The 13,634-nt window shown below is 39.5% G+C and overlaps 1 protein-coding gene and 1 long non-coding RNA gene across 6 annotated transcripts in view; one reads left to right on the forward strand and one right to left on the reverse strand.

Moving 5' to 3' along the window:
- Window positions 1-13,634, forward strand: part of ROBO1 (roundabout guidance receptor 1) — a 581,397-nt gene that overhangs the window by 544,493 nt on the left and 23,270 nt on the right. For all 4 annotated transcript variants that reach the window (XM_079974735.1, XM_079974736.1, XM_079974737.1 and 1 more), the window contains 3 exons: window positions 27-181; window positions 1,089-1,424; window positions 3,267-3,371. In XM_079974735.1, the coding sequence (XP_079830861.1) occupies window positions 27-181; window positions 1,089-1,424; window positions 3,267-3,371 (596 nt within the window). The remainder of the gene's footprint in view (window positions 1-26; window positions 182-1,088; window positions 1,425-3,266; window positions 3,372-13,634) is intronic.
- Window positions 1-13,634, reverse strand: part of LOC307215535 — a 144,103-nt gene that overhangs the window by 71,170 nt on the left and 59,299 nt on the right. The window lies entirely within an intron of this gene.

The following is a 13,634-nucleotide window of genomic DNA, read 5'->3' on the forward strand; positions in this document are numbered from 1 at the left end:
ATAATTAGTAATTCTGTGTTTTGAAGGCCAGGCCTTTTAAACATCAATGAACCTGCCACTCAGCCATGGCTTGCAGATACATGGCCTAACACTGGGAATAATCACAACGACTGCTCCATCAACTGCTGTACATCAGGCACTGGAAACAGTGACAGCAACCTCACTACATATAGTCGCCCAGGTAAATCTTGTTTATTATTAAAATAACTTAATTTGAACTTAATTTGTATTGTTTCCTGTTTATTTGTTTACTTCCTATTTGTTTATTGCTGTCTATATCATCTGGGCATGTTACTGCTCAAAGTTATCCTATTGCCATTACGTATGCTACTGTACCCACACATTTAGAGCCTTTTGAGAGAGTTCCTGCCTCCTGTCCAAGTACAGCTTCTTTGGGTGCTTAATCCCCTCGTCATTGTTTCTAGATTATATTAATCCTTATCCAACATCCTGTAGAATATATAAAGTGGCAGCAGGTGTCCCAACATATTCCTGCATCTTTCGGGGAGATGGCTCACAAACTAATCCATTTTATGCCTCATTCCTTCTCTTTTATGATCTGTTACCCACAGCATTGTCTCACCCATATTCCACTCCCAGGCACAAACTTGTGTCTATAAAGATTCCAGGAGAACTAGTCACTTCTGCTTTTTGTACTCACAAACACATAGTTTTATTTATGGAATTAAATGTTGTATGACTCATAAGCAAGCTAGTACAACTTTCTCTGGAATGTACAGTGAAGTGCTGCAGGTGGGTATTCAGGTACCAATGCTACTTAGTTAAGAACAGTATTTAGCTATAAATTTAAGATCAATTCTGCCATCAAGGGCCTTGCAGAAGGAGATTACCTGTGTAAAAAGAGAAATGGAGGCAGAAGAGTTGGGGACTCCTATATGAAGGGTACACCTTATAGTTTTGGACCTATGGAACTAAGCTGCAATTTTACTATAGCTAACATTCTGATTTAGCTTCTGTTCATCTAACTATTTCTGCTTCAGAAAGCCAAATCACGTAGGCCAAAAAGCACCTAAAAATAGTCTTCTAACTGAACACAATTTTCCCTTTTCCTTTCCTGCTGTGGTTAGCTGATTGTATAGCAAATTACAACAATCAGCTGGAGAACAAGCAAACAAACCTGATGCTGCCTGAGTCAACAGTTTATGGTGATGTGGACTTAAGCAACAAAATCAATGAAATGAAAACTTTCAACAGCCCAAATCTAAAAGATGGAAGATATGTCAGCCAACCAGGTCAGCCTACACCTTATGCCACCACTCAGCTCATCCAGTCAAACATCAGCAATAATGTTAACAGTGGCAGTGGTGATTCAAATGAAAAACACTGGAAGCCATCTGCACAGCAGAAACAAGAGGTTGCGCCAGTTCAGTACAACATTATGGAACAAAACAAATTAAACAAAGGTAAATCACTTCATGTATCTCCCCCACGCACCCACCCACACTTCTCAATGCACTGGAGATTCCATAAACCCCTCCTTTCAGGGTCTCAGCTTGTGTAAATGAAAATAACTACATATATTTCTTTCTATCTGTCCACTGATCTGATAATTGGTTACTGCAGTGTGGAACTTGTTAGGATGAACTGAACACTATGGAACAATCTAAGCTCCTTTGTAGATTTAGAAATTCCCAATTAACAGTGTCAAAGAGTTAATTAGCACTACAATAATCTGCAGAAATTGAATTTATTCTAACAAATAAGCAGCTGTATCTTAAAAGAGAATTTAATAAAATATATTTTCATATGGCTTTGAGCTTAATTTAAATTTAATAACAACAAATGAGTGATTGGCTGGTATTGAGACATCTTTAATTCATAAAGGAGATGCAAGGTGCAGGCATTGCAGTCAAATTTTAAAATAGGTCATTCCATTCTTCTAGTGGTGAATGGAGTCTAATTAACCTACATATCACTGTAAATTACTGGAATGTTGCATATAAAATTTTGTATGATTGTATTGTGGGTTTTGCTAAAAATGGAAACGAACTGATCTGATAAATTTTAGACTTTCTTTGCATTCACCGTCTTGCATTCAGTTCTGGATTAAAATTACTGCTTTAGATCTATAACCTTAAAATGAATTGATTTCAGTGTTAACTTGAAATATCAGAATGTGCTTTCTGGCCTTAAGGGCACATTTCTCTAATGTAGTGTGTGGGCTATAGAAAACGAAGTGATGCGATTTCTTGCTAGTCCTTCAGGCTACCATGCAGCTTGCTTTAATAACACGATTTGCAAAACGCTATCCCTAGGAGCTGGCCCTGTTCTATCTTTGAACTTTCTGAGCACATTGTTGTAGCTCTCATGGTCACCTAGTGATATTGAAAAGGTAAAGGACATGTTCCATTACAAAAGGTTGATTCAATCTATTTACTACCTGACCTACTTATCTACAGAATGGTTCAGAGGCCACATAAATCTGGCATGAGTGTCTAGCTGTTTGCTATAGCAGTGACAGTTTTTAATTATATTTTTGCCTTGAATTTTTCTGCATGTTTTATGGGATTATTATTATTTTTTGTCTCACAACTTAGGGTTTTCAAATCCAGAAAAAAATATTCTCTCCATAAAGTTCTGGATAAAAAAATTAATTACCTAATACAAATGATTTAAGAATTGAGGATTTAGAAAATGTGTTTTACTTTTATAGAGGAGTGAAATATTCATCAGATAATACAATAAATTTTTACTGAAGAAATATCTGTAAAGTACAAGAATATTACTAGGAGCTGACATTCATTTAATGGAACAAATAAAAGCAAATCATAAACAGAGCCATGGGATGTGAAATAGGAATGATAGAGCACAGTGCAGAACTCATCAAAATGGTTATTTCTCGTTACACAGGCTAGAAGTAAATTGTCAGAAAGATAGTTTTGTCTTAGAAAATAAGAAAGCGAATGGGAGAATACTGATCTTTTTTTAAAAAAACCCCAATGTATAGAGAATCACGTCTGCGGTAGATACGCTTCCTTAATGATAGTGTAAAGTGCTGAAAAAGGAAAAGAGGTCAAAATGGTAAATCTCAGATCAGACTATTTTGTTCAACATTTTCCCAGTCTTCCATTACATAGTCTCACATGCCACACATTTAAACACAGCAAAAAACAAATCAGCCTTTCACACTAAGAACACAGATCTGTAACCAGACAGTAAGTTAAGGCTTAACTGTAAGCAGAACATTCACAGTACTATACTCAAGCAGCATATGCATGCAAATTCAAAGTCTGTTTTAATTGCAGACTACCGATCAAATGATAATGTTCCAACCATCCCATACAACCAAGCCTACGATCAGAATACAGGAGGGTCCTACAACAGTTCAGATCGAGGAAGCAGTACATCTGGTGAGTATGAACTACTGCTGCACCTAATCTCCAATTTCCTCAAATATTTTTCTCCCTGGGAAAGAGGCTCCCGTTTTGTTTTATTTTGGCCTCTTTTGCAATATGCTTTAGAATTTCTTTAATTTTGGTGGGTGTGAGATTGCGCCTACTTTATCACTGCAAGGTGATTGTGGCAATGTGTGTTTTAATTTCCATTTCTCTAACCCATTGTAGCCTCCCCAACAGTCTGTGCTTCCTGATCTAAGACCAATCCATGGGGGGAGCGAACCTCATGGCACCCTTCCTTGAGCTTTAGCGCACACATTGCGAAGTTAGTTTATTGAGCATCTGAGATTAATGTGATCGCTGTTTTTGTTTCTAAGGAATGATATTCCTTTTACCTGAAACAAAAAAACCTAATCACATCAAGCTACTTAAAATCAAAAAGACTTTACTCTTAAAAACAACAAAACAACAACAACCAGCTATCAGGCATACACTAGGCAGCCTCTCTCTCTTTGTATACAGCTGGACCCAAAAGGGCATTACAGGCACTCCCAGTCAGCTGAATGTATAAATCCCTTTGCTTTGAAGCCCCAAATATCATCTGATTGCCCAGGCTTCAAAGCACAGTGCAAGGCTATCTGCAAACCCTGGTAATCAGTTGCAGTTGTTCCCTTTTGGAAACTTCTTAGTGCCAAGTGGGCTAGAGAATGTGGCTTGGATTCAGTTGATTGATCCTGAAAGCACATCTTGAAGAGAGGTTACTGCAACCACCGAACAGCAGTTATAGTGACTTGAACTTTCACAGGTGGCAGTCATATGATGTCATGTGATTGACAGATGGGCAGACTGTCCACTTTCAAAGTTGGCCTGCAGAGGTTAGGGGACCGTCTAGAGGGGCTGGGAGCTGGAGGCACTGTTATATAGTGGTTCTGTTCCTTCCTCCTGGGCCGTGTTCAGAAAGTGGTGGGGGGGATGAGTGTTCAGACCCCTGGGCTCTCCCCTGGGTTTTGTCCTCTCCCCCATGCTTTTCAACATCTACATGCAGCCGCTTGGAGAGATCATCAGGAGTTTGGGCTGGGTGTTCATCAGTATGCAGATGATACCCAGAGGGATCATTAGGAGGTTTGGGGTGGGTGTTCATCAGTATACATATGATACCCAGCTCTACCTCTCTTTCACATCAGAACCAGTGAAGGCACTCACACAGCTCCTGTGTGAGTGTCTGGAGGCAGTTGGAGGGTGGATGGCGGCTAACAGATTGAGGTTGAATCCTGACAAGACAGAAGCACTGTTCTGGGGGGACAGGAGGTGGGCAGATGTGGAGGACTCTCTGGTCCTGAATGGGGTAACTGTGCCCCTGAAGGACCATGGGCGGAGCCTGGGAGTCATTTTGGACTCGCAGTTGCCCATGGAGGCGCAGGTCAATTCTGTGTCCAGGGCAGCTGTTTACCAGCTCCATCTGGTACTCAGGCTGAGACCCTATCTGCCCGTGGACTGTCTCGCCAGAGTAGTACATGCTCTAGTAATCGCTTGCTTGGACTACTGCAATGTGCTCTATGTGGGGCTACCTTTGAAGGTGACCCAGAAACTACAACTAATCCAGCATGCGGCAGCTGGACTGGTGACTGGGAGCGACCGCCGAGACCTACATTGGCTCCCAGTACGTTTCCGAGCACAATTCAAAGTGTTGGTGCTGACCTTTAATTTTTTTTTTTTTTTTATAATAATTTTTATTAATTTCCACACATATAATAAAGAACAATTTAAAACAGTATCACATCATACTCATCGGTTCTTACCCTTCTTTCTTTGACTTCCCCATACCTCCCCATCCCTGCATCCTTGTTTAATAATTCTTTAGCAACCCTTAAGTCCATTGTCTTAGTTCCCTTTCGTAAAAGTTTCTTAAGTTTTTTTGTTTACTGCTGCAATTCTTTACTTCTTACCCCCTGACATCCTAACATTCCTCAATTTTACAATTATTTTTAAGATATATTTTGAAGTTCTTCCAGTCCTCTTCCATTGTCTCTTTCCCCTGGTCCCGGATTCTGCCCGTCATCTCGGCCAGTCCCATAAAGTCAATCACCTTTGTTTGCCATTCTTCCAGAGTAGGTAGTTCTTGCGTCTTCCAATACTTTGCCAGTAGAATTCTTGCTGCTGTAGTGGCATACATAAAGAAAGTCCTATCCTTCCTTGACACCGCTTGGCCCACCATGCCCAAGAGGAAAGCCTCTGGTTTCTTAGGAAAAGTCCACTTAAGGACCTTCTTAATTTCATTATAGATCATTTCCCAGAAAGCTTTAACCTTTGGGCAGGTCCACCAAAGGTGGTAGAAAGTGCCTTCAGTCTCATTACATTTCCAACACTTATTATTAGGCAAATGATAAATTTTTGCAAGCTTGACTGGGGTCATGTACCACCGGTAGATCATTTTCATAATATTTTCTCTTAATGCATTACATGCAGTAAATTTAATACCGGTGGTCCATAACTGTTCCCAGTCAGCAAACATAATATCATGACCGATATCTTGTGCCCATTTAATCATAGCTGATTTCACCGTTTCATCCTGTGTATTCCATTTTAGCAGCAAGTTATACATTTTTGATAAGTTCTTAGTATTGGGTTCCAACAATTCTGTTTCTAATTTTGACTTCTCTTTCTGAAATCCTATTTTCCTGTCCTGTTTAAACGTCTCATTTATTTGATGGTAATGCAACCAATCTCGGACCTTAGGCTTTAGTTTCTCATAATTCTGAAGTTTCACCCTTTCACCATCGTATTCTAAAATCTCATGATATTTTGGCCATTTAGAATCCATATTAAGCTTTTTTACTTCCCTAGCTTCCATTGGTGACACCCACCTAGGGGTTTTACTTTCCAACAAATCTTTGTATCTAATCCAAACGTTATACAATGCTTTCCTTACAATATGGTTTTTAAAGCTTTTATACACCTTTACCTTGTCGTACCATAAGTATGCATGCCAACCAAAACTATTATCGTACCCTTCCAGATCCAAAATGTCAGTGTTCTCAAGAAGTAGCCAGTGTTTCAACCAGCAGAAAGCTGCTGATTCATAATAAAGTCTTAAGTCCGGCAGGGCAAACCCCCCTCTATCCTTTGCGTCAGTTAAAATCTTAAATTTAATTCTGGGCTTTTTGCCCTGCCAGACAAATTTTGATATATCTTTCTGCCACTTCTTGAAGCATTCCATCTTGTCCACAATCTGCAACGTCTGGAATAAAAACAACATTCTAGGCAGTACATTCATCTTAATAGTAGCGATTCGGCCTAGCAAGGAAAGTTTCAGCCTTGACCATATTTCCAGATCTTTTTTAACTTCTGACCAACATTTTTCATAATTGTCCTTAAATAAGTTCACATTCTTGGATGTTAAGTTTACCCCCAGGTATTTTACCCTTTTTGTTATCTCCAAGCCTGTTTCATTCTGAAAACTCTCTCTTTCTTCCATTGTTAAATTTTTTTCCAACACTTTCGTTTTTTGTCTATTCAATTTAAAACCTGCTACTCGACCAAATATATCAATTAATTCTAATACTCTTTTAGTACTAGTATCTGGCTGTTGCAAAGTCAATACTAGATCATCTGCAAATGCTCTTAATTTATAATGTCTAACTCCGACCTGAACTCCTTTAACCAACTGGTCCTTTCTAATCATGTTTAACAATACCTCCAGGACTGATATAAAAAGCAAAGGGGATATTGGGCAACCCTGTCGTGTACCTTTTTCTATAGGTATTTCTTCTGTTACCACATTATTTACAATTAATTTGGCCTTTTGTTGAGAATATATTGCACCTATACCGTTTTCAAAACCTTGGCCTACCCCCATCCCTTGGAGATTCTTTTTCATAAAAGTCCAACAAATGTTGTCAAAGGCTTTCTCCGCATCCACAAAAATCAAAACTGCTTTCCTATTAATGTCAACATCCAGCAGCTCCAAAATATCTATAATGTTTCTCACATTGTCTGACATATGTCTACCTGGGAGAAAGCCTGTTTGGTCCTTATGAATCTCTTCTGCTAAAACTCTTTTCAATCTTTTTGCCAAAATGTCTGCAAAAATTTTGTAATCCACATTGAGTAAAGATATAGGGCGGTAGTTTTTAACCTGGTTCTTCTCAGTCTCTGTTTTCGGTATAAGTGAGATGAAAGCCTCTTTCCACGATTCAGGTGCCTTTTTCCCCTTCAAAATTTCATTGCAAACTTCCTTCAATGGTTGTGTCAGCCATTCTTTCAACATTTTGTAGTATTTGGCCGTCAGGCCATCTGGTCCTGGTGATTTTCCCAATTTCATATTTTGAATGGCACCCTCTATTTCTTGTTCTGTTATTTCCTCATTTAAGATCCTTTTACTTTGTTCTGAGATTTTTGGTAAACCGTATTTTCTGATGAATTCTTCTATTTCTTGCTCGTTGATTGGCCCTTGTGCATACAATTTCTTAAAAAAGCTTTGAAAACAATTGTTGATCTCATTGGGTTTATGAATAATTTTTCCATCCATTTCTAAACTTGTTACAGTATTCATTTTCTGCCTTTTTTTCAATTGCCATGACAGAAGTTTCCCACATTTATCCGCTGATTCAAAAGTTCTTTGTCTCATTTGCCTTATCTTCCACTCTATTTGTTGGTTCACAAGCTCCATGTACTGCATCTGATAGAACTTTATTTCTCTCAAAATCTCATGGGATTTTGGTTTAGACCTCAACTTCTTCTCTCCTTCTTTTATTTTTTCTAAAATTTTTTCCTTCTTCTCATTTTGTTGCTTCCTCTTAATAGAATTTTGTTGAATTAGGAAACCTCGCATCACGGCTTTACTTGCGTCCCAAATTATTCTTTTTTCCACATCTGTTTTCCTGTTGATCTCAAAGTAATCTTTTAATGTTTTAAGGGCCTTCTTGTGGATCTCTTCATCCTTAAATAGGGTGTCATTCATTCTCCATCTAAAGGATCCAGTTGTTGTTAGTTTCATCTCCATCTTCACCGCATTATGGTCGGAGCACGTTTTTGGACATATTTCTACTTTTTTTGTTCTTGGCGCCAGACTACTAGAAATCCAGATTTGGTCTATTCTTGTCCATGTCATTTTTGCTTCAGAGAAGAAGGTTCCCTCTCTCTCTAGAGGATTCTTTATTCTCCAAATGTCAATCAAGTCCATTGTTTCAGTCATTTCGAAAAAGATCTTTGGTAGTCTCCCTTCTTTTGAAATCACTTGTCTCTGTGCTTTATCCATGTTTGTTGAGACAACTCCATTCATATCTCCCATCATTAAGATTTTATAGTCTAAAAAGTCAACTAATGTCTCATGCAACTTCCTAAAGAATTCGGCCTTCCCTTCATTTGGGGCATAAACTCCCACAATTAATATCTTTTCTCCTTGAATTTGTATTTCAATTGCCAGGTATCTTCCTTGTTCATCTTTAAATATCAATTTTGGAGCCAACTTTTCCTTTGCATAGATCACCACACCTCTTTTCTTTACTTTGTCTGATGAGATAAATTCTTGACCAAGTCTCTTATTTATCAGTAATTTCCTATGTATCCTGGCAATATGGGTTTCTTGCAAACATATTATGTCTAATTGTTCTTTCTTCAAAATGTGAAAAACCTGTCGTCTTTTCCGAGGAAGGTTCAGACCGTTACAGTTCCAACTAAGGAGTTGCAGAGACATTTTGTATTTAGGTAGCTGTTCCTCCAACTGCTCCAAGCTTCTGCTCTTCCTCCGATGGTGGTAGTGAAAGTCCAAATGACAAATTTGCTATATCAGGTGGTTCCCTCTCCTCCACGGTTCCTTTCTGCAGATCCTCCAGGTACTTCTCCAGAAATTGTTCTTTGTCCTGAATTGTTTTTATTTTAATCTTCCTTCCTTTGAAGTTAAAGGACAATCCTTGTGGAAACTCCCATCTGAATGGTATAGTGTTTTTCTTCAGCAGGTCTACTAAGCTTTTGTAATATGTTCTCACCTCTAAAATGTATTTAGGAATGTCCTTGAAAATCTGTACCTGACAATTTTGGATCACCAATGCCTTTTGATAATGCAAATTCAATATTCTATCTCTTTCTTCTTTTGATCTCAATGTAATTAGACAGTCCCTTGGTTTTTTATCCTGCCTTCTACCCAGTCGAAAGGCTGATATTATCTCAAGTTCCTCATCTTCCTCCCATTCCTCCTGCCAAAAAGTTATGATGTTCTCTGTAAGAAATTTCACAAGGTTGTCCCCTTCCCCTTCAGGCACCAATCTAAATTTTAAATTCTTCTCTTTACGTTGAAGTTCCAGTAAGGAGAGGGCTGCATCATGCTCATTCACTTTTTTAATAATAGGCCCAAATTTTTCCCTTGTCTCTTCAGCCGTTGTTTTTGCACTTTCTGCAATCTTTCGTGTTTCTGAACTTTCCTGAATTAATCTATTTATAGAATCTGTGTTCGATGTAACACTAGCTGTATTCACATCCAACCTTGTTGTCAACTCTGTTAATTTTTTAGAATTCTCTGTCGATAGCTTTGTCAAAGCTTCCAGGGATTGATTTATTTTAAGTAGTGCCTGAGTCATAGGATCCATAGAAGCTGGTGTTTTTTCCTGCACAGCTGCAGTTCCTGATATAGAGGCCCTTTTCTTATGAAATTGTTTTGCTTTCTGCCTTGTTACTATCTCTTCTGTAGGGGCACTCATATCCTCAAGGTCGTTTTCACAGAGTTGATTCCCAAGTGGAAAATCCCACTGTTACTTTTCCAAGTGCAACAGTTTCACATAGAACCCTCTAGAGGGAGCATTCAATTGTATCCAAATGGCAAAGATAGAAGAAAACAAAGAGGCAAGGAAGTATAACAGTAGCCAGAAGTTTCCAATATCCAAATTGTAATGTCTCTATTTTCTATGTGGCCAAAATGCAACAAAGTACGTCTAAGGTCCGGTAACTTTGTTACAAACAAGTCCCCACTTCTCAAAGTTTGACAGTCCACGTCCCGGTGTCTTGTTTGGGCAGCCCGACCCCGGGGGATTTGGCAATGGAAGGTCTTAATTTTCCATTAATTTTCCAGCAGGTTAACAACGTTCCAATCCCTTCCCCCCTTCTCCTGCCAATCTGGGGGGAGGTTTTAAGTCCGATGTCAGTTTGACAGCTTAAAAAAATTAGAAAGATTCCCTTTAAGTGCAGCTTAATTTTCGTTGCTTTATCTCTTCTGCAGTTCCGGGGAGGCAGACTTCCTTAATTTTTGCCTTTCCCGTTTTCAGCCAAATTTTTCTTTTTTTTTTTAATGTCCCGTTACTTTTTCAATCTTACTCACGGGTGTTGTAGTCAAATTCCAATTGCAGGAAGGAATCGGCGCTCTCCGCTCATGGCGACGCGGCTTCACTCCGCTAGCTGGGTGACGACTCTCAGCACCGCGCTTACCCCGATGCCGCTCAGAAGCCTTTAAAAAGGCTCCCTCACAGTACCGGGGGGCGCAAAGGGTGCCCACCGAATCTCCTTTGTTCACAGGCTCCGCGCCTGTGATTTTAGGGGTCCCCCGCTTGCCGTAGCGGGTGAGACCCGAACTAACGGAGCAGTCCTGCCTCGGAGCTCGAGGCTCGGACCGCCATTAAGCGCTGGCGCCGACCGGAAGTCATGGTGCTGACCTTTAAAGACCTAAACGGCCTCGGTCCAGTATACCTGAAGGAGCGTCTCCACCCCCATCATTCTGCCCAGACACTGAGGTCCAGTGCCAAGGGCCTTCTGGCGGTTCCCTCGCTGCGAGAAGCTAAGTTACAGGGAACCAGGCAGAGGGTCTTCTCAGTAGTGGCACCCACCCTGTGAAACGCCCTCCCACCAGATGTCAAAGAGAAAAACAACTACCAGACTTTAGAAGACATCTGAAGGCAGCCCGGTTTAGGGAAGCTTTTAATGTTTAACAGATTATTGTATTTTAATATTTTGTTTGAAGCTGCCCAGAGTGGCTGGGGAAACCCAGCCAGATGGGCTAGGTATAAATAAATTTATTATTATTATTATTATTATTATTATTATTATTATTATTATTAGGATATGGCCCACCAGCCAGATACAGTTCCCTATCCTGCAGTAACAATGATCTTCTTAGTTGGATCAGGGCACCTCCGTTGGCAAAAAAGAATGACAGTTTCACAACCCACCAATATATCTTGGAAAGTCAAGAAGTGTCAACACAGTTGCTAGAGCACGTGAAAACCTGTGCAATTATTATTTCCTTCCTCTGTTCAGTATTAAACCAGTGTGACAGCTTTATTTTCTGTCAAAAGCAACCACACAGGGTCAAACCAACAGGCTGCTCAGCAGTAATGCCAGCTACCTGAGCCTTGTCTGGGAGAGAGGGAGAAGTCTCTTTTTCAGACCATTTCGTCCTTTGCCCCATCTGGAACTTTTGCAGTTTTGACATGTGCATGTAGACCTTCACAGCTTCCTTAAGTTTCAGTTATTTTGGTAGAAGGCAAGAGAGTTTGCCTTCAGTTCAGCTTTTTGTAAGTGTATTTGTGTGTACATATCTGTCCAGTCTTGCTTGGAACCTATTACAACGTCTGGACCACAGGTTTCCCACCTACTATCCCTATACCACAACTCTTTCTTGATCAAATGATGTACTGTGAGATGCCTATTTTACAGTATAATGGAAATTATTTAACAACTGTATATGAATAAAAAAACAGTTTAGCAGAGATAGAAGCACACACATATCTAGAAAAAGAAAAGAAAAGCTGCTTTCTATACTGCTACAACTACTTTCAGGGTTTCTCTTATAGCTGAATTACAGAGACACCAACAAGTTATAGCAGAGCTGGCTTCTGGGAAAGGGTTTGTAATACACTCTGCTGCTGTTCCTTCTTTATCAGGTCAAACTAGACTTGTTTAGTCTATATCCCCATTAAACTGCATATCAAATTTCATAAAACATTACCCTATAGTTTGCAGTTGAATGTGAGGTTTGGTTTATAGTTTATTATTTTATGTGCATGCGTGTGTGTGTGTTTTAAAATTAGTAATGTGGAGCTAAAGCAAACAGTGAAGAAAAACGTGAGCTGTTATGGGACAACTTCACAATTATGCAACTGCTACGATTACCCTGATATTAGTTATCTGAACAGTGGGTTAGGGGGGTCTACAGTTGAAATATATTTATAAATACACTTTTCTTCATTAAGATATTTGACTGGGACCCAAGAGATTCTAGAGGCAGGTTCTGCACATTTACTGGGACTTCTGAGTGTTCTCTTCCTACCGCTCCCAGAAGTGGATGCAGTTATAGTGTGTGGAAGTGCCATTAGAATATGCTGCAAATGACCCAGTTCAAACTCGGGAGGCATTAGGAATCTTGGTAATATGACCGAATAAAATATTTAACATATTTAGATTTGAAAAACATTCACTATTATTCCAATTTAAAATAGTGTAGCGTGTTTAGAAGCATGTAACATTTCTCTTTCCGTTTTGCTTTACATCTTATGTGAAATGTTCACTTGAAATCCAACAGCACCCAAGTAATTGATCCTTTCCCCAAGATACTCAGATGGCTAAAGCTTGTATCATTTTACTGTAAGCTATAATTTTCCACCAAGAGTAGCTGAAAACATTTGTCCCATACTTTCTTCTGCTCTTCTTATTGTGGTTTTTTTTTTTTTTTTAAATTCTTCCAGTAATTATTTTCAACTGCACCTGCCATTTGGAATGAATTTAGTAATTTCATTGTGCCTAAAACATTTTAGTGGACAAGTATAAATTAAATATATTCATTAATGCAACAGGGAAACAGTTCAAGAAGGACACTGACAAACTGGAACGTGTCCAGAGGAGGGCAACCAAAATGGTCAAAGGCCTGGAAACGATGCCTTATGAGGAACAGCTAAGGGAGCTGGGCATGTTTAGCCTGGAGAAGAGGAGGTTAAGGGGTGATATGATAGCCATGTTCAAATATATAAAAGGATGTCACATAGAGGAGGGAGAAAGGTTGTTTTCTGCTGCTCCAGAGAAGCGGACACGGAGCAATGGCTCCAAACTACAAGAAAGAAGATTCCACCTAAACATTAGGAAGAACTTCCTGACAGTGAGAGCTGTTCGACAGTGGAATTTGCTGCCAAGGAGTGTGGTGGAGTCTCCTTCTTTGGAGGTCTTTAAGCAGAGGCTTGACAACCATATGTCAGGAGTGCTCTGATGGTGTTTCCTGCTTGGCAGGGGGTTGGACTCGATCGCCCTTGTGGTCTCTTCCAACTCTATGATTCTATGAAACCTTTAATAGATCATATCTCT

Source organism: Podarcis cretensis, assembly GCF_951804945.1.
Source record: "Podarcis cretensis genome assembly, chromosome: 4".
Classification (NCBI taxonomy): Eukaryota; Metazoa; Chordata; class Lepidosauria; order Squamata; family Lacertidae; genus Podarcis; species Podarcis cretensis.